Consider the following 12,232-nt stretch of genomic DNA (forward strand, 5'->3'; position numbering starts at 1 on the left):
GTTTATAATAGCTTTTTTTGGGGGGGGGGGTCTAAACTTTGAGTGATGTGTGAAGGGATAGTGATTTGAATTAATGTAAAAAAATGTATGGCTACAGTTTTCACACACTTTCAAAATTCTGGAATGAGGGTCTAACTATAAAACTTAATGTAGTAAGAAGACTTTTAGGCTGCCATTCTAGTTTCAGTGGCCCTGGCAGCACTGGGTGAGCTTAACATCCTAGATACTACAGTATCTAATTACAATGGGATGTATTAAAAATGGAGCTATTGTCAAATTTTCTTACCTCATCTATTTAATGTAACTCTTCTGACGTCTTTGTTTCCTATCATAATTATTTTGTCTTGCCTCTTGCATATTGCCTGTCTTTGCTCCTACTACTTCTTAGCCTTGATAGTGATTGCAATGAAAAAAGTAATCTCAGAATCTGATTAAACTATTTTCCCAGGATAAAATTTGCATGTATTTGCTTTTAAAAAAAATGCAAACTTAATAATATTGGATATAGCTTCTGCTTTGAGCTGCAGTAGTTAAGCTAAAAATAGGAAATTAGAGATAGAAAAATATCCTGTGAGTTCTCATTGTTAAGCCAAGGAGTTTGTGTGAAATTCTGGTTTTACATTGAGCTTCATCTTTGGATGTGTGTATGCTATGCCACAGTTATTGGAATCTGATTTTGCTGAGGAAATATATATATGCCTTTGGCCTTCTGGGAATTTGAATGTTTTATTGCCATGCTCATGATAGTCCAGTTTTTTCCAGTTCTTAGACTATTGCTCTGAACAAGTGGGAAGTATTTATTAAATAGCAAACAGTTTTATCTAAATGGACATAGTCGAGATTGGTATGTCCAAAGCTTGACATACTTTTTTTGTCCCTTTTGCAGAGTGCAGTGTAATTTGAGTGATTTTTAAAACAAATACATGTGCTACTTTCGCTTTTGTAACTGGTTTATTGTACTTTTAAATAAAAACACGCAATATACAAAGGTACTCTTATGATTATCAGTAACTTGATACAATATCAGTGCTCCTAAAATACTTTTTTGTGACTCAGTGCCAGTGATTAATGGTTACCATAAACCTTAAAATAGGTGAGTTATGTGTCAATGTAATGGAAGAAAACACCTGATTTTAAAGCAAGAGATTCCAGTTTCAAACTTATAGATTTCAGAGTTTTGTTACAGAGTTCAGAAAAGAAATGAAATTCAGATTTAAGAATTCAGCTAAGTAGCTTTTATAACGATTCCTGAAATATTTTAATCTAACCTTGCAGAACCATCATGAAGTTGTACAAAACCCAGGTACATAACTTAGTTACTAATTCTTGCAATGTTGATGGAAAAAACTTAATTTCCTGTCAAATTACTTGTCCCAGGCAAGTGATCAAACAATTTTTTGTAAAGATGTCCCTAACACAGGTTCATCCACCCAAATGAAATTAGGATGGATGGTGATCTTTTAACCATTTGAAAACCCCATTTGTCACATTCTCCTGCTCTTGGAGAGAGTGACCTCACTGCATATTAAACAATGGGGACCTTTGTCTGGCTTATTGAAGGTTGTGTTGCCCCTTTAATGGCAGCTAGAGAGTTACCTGCTGTGTGGAGACAGCTTCATACCATGACAGCGTGGGGATGCTAGGTGACCAGAAGAGAAGGGGACTGTTTATGTCCATGTCTATGCAGTAAAAGCCCTCTTTTCATCTGGACCAGACTGAGCAGCACTCGCCTTCCCACCCATAGAAGTAGTTGAAATGCCAGGTTTCGTCATGATCAGCTGTGGGCATTATACTAGTCTCCCCTTTCTTGAGGGGCTAGGAAGGATCTTTTCCCTGACCATCAGATTGGCCAAGACAAGGTGGATTTTTTTTTTGCCTTCCCCACAGCAGGTTGAGGGCTTAGTGGGGGGACAAAGAACAAAAAGGACAGGAGTTAGGCTGTGATTATGTAAGCTTGGGGTGGATGTCGAATACAGATACTTCATAGGGAATGGATACGGTGATCAGATAAAATGGATTGGGAAAGGATTTAAAGGAGTGGAAGTGGGGGGCTTGGGGCTCTTATGACTGGCATGGCAGGAAGTCGGCCCCCCCATTCTTTACCCTCTTAACCCTCATTTGAGGGGATAATGAGGTCCCAGTAGTGAGTTGGCTGGGCCCAGGATGGGTAAGGAGGAGGGCTGCCAGCAGCCCCATGGGTATATGTAGATGAGTATGGAATTACCTGTACTTAACGATTTTATCTGCCAGATTCTCCTAGTCATGTAGAAATAAAGTTTCAGCCTAATTAAAGCATATCCAGTATCTGCTGTCCTTCCAGCATAGCCCGACAATGCTTACAAAGGCCTTCTGTTTGGATTCTTGTTACATGTAGTAGGCTGGATGGTTGTGTAGTAAATGTCACAAATAGACTTGTCCAGAAAATGCAGGTTGCCATGGAGAAGCACATTTTATTACTTTTTTAAAGGGCACAAAGTTATAGCATACTTGACTTAATTTTTTTTTATAAAGTGCTATCTGAAAAGCTTTCAGTAGACTTACCACATTTAAACAAAACCACTATTGGTTTTAACCTTATTGGTAGCTAGTGATATTTTTCTTTTTGGTAGTTGAAGGCTGTAACATTGACTCTTTTTTTTAAAATACTATAGATGTTACCACTTTGCTCTCTTGTAAGTTACTATTTAATAATGCTACAATTTCTTGAATGAGGCCAGCATTAGTTTCTCTGTCTAAGCAGTAACTTTCCAGCCATGTGCAAACAGAACCATTTTGCACTGGTGTCAGATGTTGTACCACAAGTGATATATTGTACCTTGATTTTTTGTCCCTTTTTGTATTGTGGGTTGGTTTCTCAGTGTCACAGGAGAAATTGTATGACACTTCCTCTTTCACTGTTGGATGGATGAGGAGTACTATAGGAAGGCTCTGACAGAGGTGTTGAAATTAAGAGGTATAACTGATTTTTTTTATTCTGACAGTATATTAATACTGTAGTAGAAACCTGGTAAATTGGTAATTTGTTGAATCAAAATGTTCTTAAGATAGACCATTATTAGCACTAGTCTGTACTTGACAGAATTCGTTTAAAAGCTTGTTTTCACATCCTCCTTTGTTTAGCCATACTTCACACTGGAATGATATTATTTATAACTGCATTAAAAAGGAGAAAACCCTGTGTGGCTGAGAAACAGATGCTTGGTAAAGCCTATGGCACATAAACCATATTTTAATGTTGTTTTTCCCCCTTAGCAAGTATTGATTCAACTATTAATTCATTGTGGAGTTAAAATATCTTTGTGATCACTAAATTAATTCTCAGGCATATGTATTCACAGCTCCTAATGAGTATGAGGTTTTAAAAATATTTTTAAGGGGACTTTCTCTTTAGGCATGCAACTTGTTTTAGGCTTTGGTAGCCAGAGAGTAATAACTTTCAAGTATAAGACAACTGAATTCTTTGGCAAACATTTTTCTGTTTTCCTTCTAACTTTTTTGCCAGTTTGAACAAATCCCTGATGTATACATTCTCCTTTTTTTAGTGGTGGATCGTCTGGGCTGTGATCCTCGAACACGTTTCCATGTTCCTCCGAATACCAAGCAGTGGATTGCCTTGCTGCAACGAGGAAACTGTACATTTAGAGAGAAAATATTGCGAGCAGCTTCACATAATGCCACAGCTGTGGTCATTTACAACAATATATCCAGTGAGGAACCTGTCACTATGACTCATCAAGGTAAATAGTATGAAGTCTGTTCCCCTTTTGTCCCCTTTGCCCTCTGGATATTTTTCTGCCATATAAACTATTTTTAAGGCACTGTTGACAGTATACAGTTACTTCTTAAGTGTTTGTACTCTTTGCAAATATGAGTAAGTATACAGTATAGTGACATACAATGAATACATCTGGAACTGTATTTTTCTTTTTTTTACTCCAGAGGAATACACTTATCCGCTGAGTAACTTTTTTTCTTTCCCCTCTTTGGGATCTTAGAGCTATCGCTTTTGTTTCAAATCTTAGAGCTATTGCTTATTGGAGAGGCAGAAAACAAAACACTGTATAACAGAGAAGAGCAGTAACTTTATACAAAACATCTGAGAGTGAAGAATTTTTATAGTAATGGGACTTATAGTGGAGTTTTGAAGGCTGGGATTTTCAAACAAGCCGAAGATAGTTAAGCTCCAAAATCCCAGCCTACAGGCTTCTTTTAGTGACATCTTAAAAGGACTTCACCATTCCTGGCGGTATAGACTAATAGGGCCACCACACCATTGCGATGCAAGACTAAACAGGACGTACCTACTGTTTCAAGGAGGAGTTGTCTTTGTAAACATAATCTGGAATTCTTTCAGGATTTGATGTATTAATGGTCTGGATCTCTGTAGACTTGCACATATCTAGGGCAGTTCACATGTAAAATTTTGGCATTACTAGAAAATTATTTTAGGATCACTGGAGCCTTACCCTTAGATGTTTTCCCTTGATGAAAGAATCCCTTTAGCAAATTTTACAGTGAGACTAACTTTGCAATTACCTGCATTTTCCCAAAGGAATGTCTATTCACTTGGGATGTCTTCATCCTTCAGCTTACCCCAAAAAGACCACTTACTTTCGATAATTGCATTTCCTTTGAAAACTTCCCCTAAAAATGGTTCCACTGTGTTGGGTTGTTTTTTTTAACATAATGGGGGAATGCTTGTGGAATTTGGAGTTTCCAAATGCTCATTTTGTATCTCACCAACCTCAGTGTGAATAGGATTGATATTCTAGGGAACTGAATATAGGGGTTTTTTTGTTTTTTGGTTTGTTTTTTTTAAAGGCTTTCCTGAGGGAGCCATAAAGTCACCTGACCATCTCATTTTGAAAGTGGAGCAAAACCTTATACAAAGGAAATTACCCAACTCATGTCTTCATTACTTTTGTTGATTGTAAATGTCTTTTGCTTTGTTCCAGCAAAACTTTTTTTACTTCTTTGTTTTCTTTTGTGAGCCATCACCACTTTTATCACTCCTCTGCTCATGCAGTTCTCCCAAAGACTTAAGCTCCAAAGGCAGAGACCAAAGTTAATGTGAGGCTTGTAACAGTTGCCAAGCCCACAGTATTTACTTCCCGATGATGAAAATGATTTCTGACTTCTAGTGACCCTAGTGAAGTGGGATACTTGTTGTAACAGGATAGTAAGATTTCTGTTTGTTGTGACTAAAACAGAGAGGAGAGGCAAGAAGATTAATATAACCAGACTCTCAGAATGTAGGAAGCTTTAAGATAGCTTTTTCTTGAGCTATCTTACCTCTGAATCTTGCGGTCTTTTAGACCTGTCTCTTTGTAGCCAAACATGATCTCAGCTCTCTTAACTCTTCCCTTGCCTACACTTTCAACAGCCATATTCCTTGCACCATCTTTTGGGAGTGGATAGCAATATCTCTGCACTAATTGGATATTTAAGCTCCATTTCTTCACTCTTCCAGCTTTCCCCTTCCTGAAGGTTAGCAGTAGTTAAATTCTTTTCATGTGTCTGACAGTTGTGTAGATTCTTAGTGAGATGACAAGAAGTTATAAGTGCCTTAATCAAGTAGTTGTTTGACATATTTGGCAAAACAGATGCTACACACCAAATGTCCCAATTCCACATGTTAATATGGATCAGTGCGTCTTGTTCCTATTGCTTACCAGGTAGCAGCATGTTCTGTTTTGCCAGGGAAGCACAGCAAGGAGAATAGAACCTGCCCAGGATGAAGAGCTCCTGTGGGCCATATGCATGATCTCAGCCTGGTGTGGGTCCCAAACGCCAACTTAGGAATGCTTGTGACAAAAAAACAAACAAACAGGGTTTGGATCAAAATAAAAAGCATAGGTGTATTCATGCTGTATACCTTAGGTTGTAGGCATAGTTTATGTAAAAAGAAAAGGAGTACTTGTGGCACCTTAGAGACTAACCAATTTATTTGAGCATGAGCTTTCGTGAGCTACAGCTCACTTCATCAGATGCTCACGAAAGCTCATGCTCAAATAAATTGGTTAGTCTCTAAGGTGCCACAAGTACTCCTTTTCTTTTTGCGAATACAGACTAACACGGCTGTTACTCTGAAACCATAGTTTATGTAGTTATGTAACTTTATTAAAATATTGTCACATTTCCCACAGGGGCGCCAGTTAAGATTTTGGGGTGGGGAGGTAACTTCCAACCGGGCTTTGAATCACTTGGATTTTTTGAAGGATAAAATGTCTATTTTTGGAGCATTTGTTTTGATTAGTTCCTGTATTTTTAACAATACTTATAGATGTATTACAACAAAATTACCAACATAGGACAAATAGGCAACTTTTAAAGCTAAGCTAAGCACCTGTTGCATGCAAACCCAGTACCAACTAAAACCTAATTTTCAAGCCTCTAAAACAAAGTTCAGAACACCCAAGAGAAATACAGTAAAATATGATTGATCCCACAGCCTTGATGTATAAATCTTTTAGCCTTTACACAGGTAGCGGTGCAGTTATACAGTATGATACATTGCTATTATGGAGCAAACTTGTACTCTTTCTTGGCAATTTGTCCAAAAGAATATCATAGCCATGTAGGGGCAAAATCAGAAAGACTAAGGCATAAAATGAGTTAAACTTATCAGGGAACATAAAAGGTAATAAGAGGTTCTTTAAATACATTAAGAACAAGAGAGAGACAAAGGAAAGTATAGGTGCTCTACTTAGCAGGGAATGAGAGCTAATAACTGGTGACAGGAAGAAGGCTGTAGTGTTTAATGCCCGTTTTGTTTCAGGTTCACTAGTAAGGTTAATGGTGACCAGGTACTCAACTCAATTAATAGTAATAACAAGGGGGAAGGAATGCAAGCCAAAATCGGGAAAGAACAGGTTTAAAGAATATTTAGATGTATGCTAGTCAGTAGGACCTGATGAAATTCATTCTAGGGTACTTAAAGAACTAGCTGAAGCAATCTCCCAACTGTTAGCAATTATTTTTGAGAACTCATTGAAGTTGGGTAAGGTCTCAGAGGACTGGAAAAGGGCAAACACAGTACCTATAGTTAAAAAGGAGAACAAAGAATACTCAGGAAATAGTAGTCCGGTCAGCTTAACTTCAATACCGGGAAAGATAGTGGAACAAATTATTAAACAATCGGTTTGTAAGCACTTAGAGGACAATAGGGTTATAAGGAATATCCAGTATGGATTTGCAAAAACAAATCATGTCAAACCAACCTAATTTCCTTCTTTGACAGGATTACTGGCCTAATGGATTTGTAGGGAAGGAATCAGTACATGTGAGACATCAAAAGCCTTACTAAAAAATCAAGATGATTCTTGGGGTACCCAGTACTGTGAGTCATTACCCCTGCCTCCGACATGAGGGAGTCTTGCCTATGCCTGATTGGGTGTCAGCTTCTTGACACTGCCAGCCTTTCTCAGGCACTCTCTCGGACACTTTCCTCTAGGCTAAGCCAGCCCTGTCTTCACCTTGCAGGCTAACAATAGATGCATCTCTCTCCCTAAGTCCCTTTGAAGTGTTCCACTGTGATATCCAGCCCCTTTAATTGGCAACTTACAGAAATTCCAGATCCTGTTCCCCTGGAGGAGCAGTGTGCCCCAGTTTACTAGTTTTACCTTAAACCACCACTCCTGTAAACCAGTAGTTCTCAACCAGGCGTATGCAGAGGTCTTCCGGGGGGTACATCAACTCATCTAGATAATTGCCTAGTTTTACAACAGGCTATATAAAATGCACTGGTGAAGTCAGTACAAACTAAAATTTCATACAGACAATGATTTATTTATGGTGCTCTATATACTATACACTGAAATGTGTGTACAATATTTATATTGTGGTAGTTTCTTGGGTACCTGGGAACCAAACCATTTGAGGCTTGAATACACAAATCTTGCACATAAAAACAGAGTGCATAAAGATTTACCTTGAACGTTTTGGGGCTCTTTGAAGGGTACCTATCCCCTTAGGTCAGTTTCATTTGGCATGGTGAAGAACATTTCATCCAACTCATTCTTTTCATTTCCCAGCTGAATATAGATTTCAATATTTGAAATATATGGAAATATATATATATGCACTTTCTCAATGTACTTCTCCAGCAGAGTACAAAACTTTTTTGATGGCCAGATATCAATTGTCACTCTCCAATCAGCATTTTCATCATATTAAATGAAAACAATTGGCAACTTTTACAGCAAAAGCTGTTTGATTTTATGTCCTCTGGTAGTATATTAAGTGTCTGATGTTCAAGTTTTAATGCTGCACTGTCTCCGAGGGCCAACTAGTGAAAGAGGTATTGACCTCAGTGAGCTTGTATCCACTAACAAAAAATTGCTAAGCTTAGTTACAACAGGTGTGTTTGTTGTCTCTTCCCTCTCTGTATCCCTATAGTAATATGTTTTTATCTCTCCACATATCCTGGTAAATGACCTCTCTTTGGTAAATGAAGGACATCTTTCCCAGAGCAGTTTATATTGGAAAGGTGGGGACATTACTGGCAGGAAGGCAGTTTTATCAGTGGTTTTGCTTGCTGCTTTTATTCAAGCAGAACAAATGATGTCTAATGCACAGAGAGAGAATATGTGGCAGGGGAAAATATTTAGTATCTGGCTCTTTATAGTCAGTAATGGGAATCGGAAGGAAATGTAGATAAAATAAAACTAGTGTTAATATTTTTAAAAATTTGCTTGTGTAGTAAAGATTTAAATTTAACAGTGTTACTAAATCACTGATTAATTCATTCTCAAATTCAGGTAAATCTTGAAATTTTTTGTAATTTTAAATCTATGTAAAAGTGTCATTTTAAATTTGAGATTAGCATGGCTTCTGTCCTTTTTCTTCTACATTATCATCTTCGCCTTGTTGTTAGTTGGGGTCATTGGCTCTTAGTCTTGACAGGAACGCTTGAAGACCAAATATTTCTTCCAAGCTTACTCTGACATTCTTTGTGCACCTTGAAGCACATTTGTCTGGGTCTCTCTCATGGTCTTTGTCCTGTGACTACTAGATCTTGTACTCTACCACTACCTCTCACATCTCATTGTCTCATATGACCCAGCAATCTCAGTTGATGCTCCCTCAGCTTTTTCGTGATGAGGGCTACCTGCATCATGGCTCTTACTGTTTTACGTCTTTAAAATAAAATTTATTTAAATGAGAACTAAAGCGCCAAAATAAAATTACTAAATTCCATTGATTACTGATTCACTGTTGTCAATGTTACAGAAATTTTCTCCTTAAGTCTTCACGCTGCATCTAGTATTACATCTTTATATCCAATGTAGACTTGGATTAAGCCTTTAAAGTAATCAGAACAAGTTTACTGCTTCATTGCATCCTTCGATAAATAATGCATCCCTTTTTGAGAGAGAGAATATCCATTCAACGATGTAAGATTGACTCTTTTCATCCTGCTTTTAGAATTAAGACCGCAGCTTTTTAGAGGATGAATCTTATACCCCACTCGTTCCCTCCCAAAACAAGACAGCGTGAATTACAGATAAAGCAGGTAATGTATAATTAGATTATATTCTCTGATAAAAGAATAATGTTGAGGGAGGAGAATTCATGCTTGTTTTGAAATGTGATCAGAGAAGATGGGTGTGTTCTTGGTCACTGGTTCAAAGGCAAAACGGGCAGTAGATGACAATGACTTCAGGTAACTAATGGCTGTTCAGGGATCTCAGTCAAGTTCAGAGTTGGCAGGTCTCTAAAGTTCATGCTGCCACTGCAGTTGCCATGGTAATGCTTGTTGTCAGGCACTTATACATCAAGAAGGGGAATGGATATAGAAGCAGAACTATCGTCTCTCCAAAAAAGTGGTGATTTCAAGTCAGGATTCAGGGATTTTGGTGGAACAATGAAGAGAAGCTTGCACTAAATCTGTTCTTGCGATCATACTATAGTTTATTATTCCAGTCGGACATCAAAATTTATTCTTAAAAGGATGGGCAAACGTTGGTAGAAAGCTGCATAGGTCTTAAGCACTCAAATGTATCTTCTTGTAGATCTGAAGTATCCAAAGCCAGTGGAATAATGGCAGATCCATAATAAAGAGAAGTTTGGGGGTTGCTGATGCCCATTGAACCCCCTTGAACATAAATAGTCCATTGACTCAGACCAAAGCCTTTTCTCCACCCCCTTTGCTCTCTCCCCGGCCCCCTCCGCCCCCCTGTATCATTGAGAGCTCCGCCCATTCATTCCCAAATTCAAAGTAAATTTTATTCTAGCCTGCCAGGGTTATGCAAAAATCAAATAAAAACCTAGTGGTTCAGATTGTGTCATTTTAAAATTTATCTCGCATCAACTTGTTTCTCCACTTGTGTTTTACTTCTTGAAGTTAGATAACATGATTTTAAGGCCATGCAGTCTGTCCAACTTTCTTTATATAATCTTGTGAGTCTTAAATGATGCAGGATGACAGGACAGAGGTGTGGCAGGCTTTTCAGGCTGCCAGTGGACTATGAGGTGTGGGATTAGGCCTTAAAATCAATAAACTGAAATGAAAAATAAACTTTCTAGTAGTATGAACACATCTTATATATAGCTTTTAACATTTTATGTATTGTGATTCTGCTAATAAAAACTATATTGATAGCAAACATCAACTGTATCTCTTGGAGGCACATAATCAAAGTCTATTACACAGTAGATGGAGTTGTCTGACCAGATAATGGGTCCCAAACAGGAAGCGCATATCTTGGAGCATAAGGAAGCTATTGTCTCATTCTAAGACTAGCGAGAAAATCTGTTCCATAATATTAAGCAGAGTGGGAGAGCAATCTGGGACACTACCAACGTGCTTTTCATGTGGTGTGTATTTCAACCAACACTGAAATATCTGTAGCCACTAGTAGAACTGGCTTGTTTTCAGAGGATGAAGAAGTTACATCCTCTTACCATTTGAAAAGGCCCAGGAGGTTGATAATGACCATAAGCAGTCAGGTATTGTTTCTCATCCACAGACTAAACCTCTGGCAATACAGTGCCCCCAAGTTCCTTGGGTTTGTTTATCACAGGGTTTTGTAACAATTTCAGATTCAGATACGGTTGTTCTCTTGCCATTCCTATAGTAGACTTAGCTACACTTATTTGAGAGGACTCTTAGATTGAAGTTTGTCTGTGGGGATATTTTGCCTACAAGCAAAAAAAAAAAAAAAATAATAATAATAAATATTAAAAATATAGAATATGATCCCTTCAATAGGAATCCATTATTTTCTGGCTCCAAAATCATTTGGAGAAAATTGATCCCGCTATCCAGAAATAGCAAAGATGGAGCTGCCTGTCAGCATCACCTCACTGTTATGGGATGAATGAAATTAAATATTTGGTTATCAAACTAAAAACGTCTTGGTAAGAATCTGTTCTCATATGGCCCACATTAAGCTAATATTTTGACTTATCAAGATTACAGATTTCTTAAAGCAGGTTTTAGATGTAAAAATAATCATAGGTCCTAAAGCTATAACTCTTGGACACTGTTCTATTGACAATTCTACCCCAAAAAAAGCTTTAAAATATGAATATGAACTTTCTATGAAATAGAAAAAAATCACAAAATATTGAAGTTGTTGGGGACAGAGGCATGAATCTAACTGATAGTGAGAGCTGCCTTATTTAGATGCCTTATTCTGCCCAATGACAAGGTTATCTTCCCTCTTGATTCAAAACTAAATAAAATCTTTACACTTTGTACTACCCTATGTCTGAACAAAAATCCCGTTTTTAGAGTTTCATGGTACATTTAAAAAGTTGGTCTACTTAATCTTGTTGTAGCACTCTTCCTGCCCTTTGGCATTTCTTTAAAGACTGGTAAACTTTTACAACACAGAAGTGGGGATTATTAAGAAACATAATGCAAGTATTCATTGTGGTTTTATTTTTAAAATTGGTTTTTCTCCCCCATACCTTACTTTCTGTGTTCATTATATTCTACCCTGGGTAAGAAATAAGCTACACTTGGTAAGAATGTAGGTTGTCATAAGCACAATACTGAAATCACTATTAGAAGACCATCCAGAAAATGCTGTTGAACTAGTAAATACGTAACACTTAGCACTTTATAAACGTATAAAGCACTTTACAAATCTTATAACTAAACCTTGCATTACTCCTGTTCGGCAAGTATTATCCTCCTTTAACATATGTGGTTAAATGACTTGTCCAAGGCCACGCAGACTCGATGGCAGTTCTAGGACTAGATACCAGCTCTCCTGACTTGATC

At 37.5% G+C, this 12,232-nt stretch overlaps 1 protein-coding gene across 3 annotated transcripts in view; it reads left to right on the plus strand.

Moving 5' to 3' along the window:
- The window catches only part of RNF130 (ring finger protein 130), an 88,280-nt gene that overhangs the window by 17,860 nt on the left and 58,188 nt on the right, over nt 1-12,232 (plus strand). For all 3 annotated transcript variants that reach the window (XM_084635889.1, XM_084635890.1, XM_084635888.1), the window contains exon 2: nt 3,543-3,737. In XM_084635889.1, coding sequence (XP_084492015.1) covers nt 3,543-3,737 — 195 coding nt within the window. The remainder of the gene's footprint in view (nt 1-3,542; nt 3,738-12,232) is intronic.

Source organism: Lepidochelys olivacea (genome assembly GCF_965140295.1).
Source record: "Lepidochelys olivacea isolate rLepOli2 genome assembly, chromosome: 8".
Taxonomy (NCBI): Eukaryota; Metazoa; Chordata; order Testudines; family Cheloniidae; genus Lepidochelys; species Lepidochelys olivacea.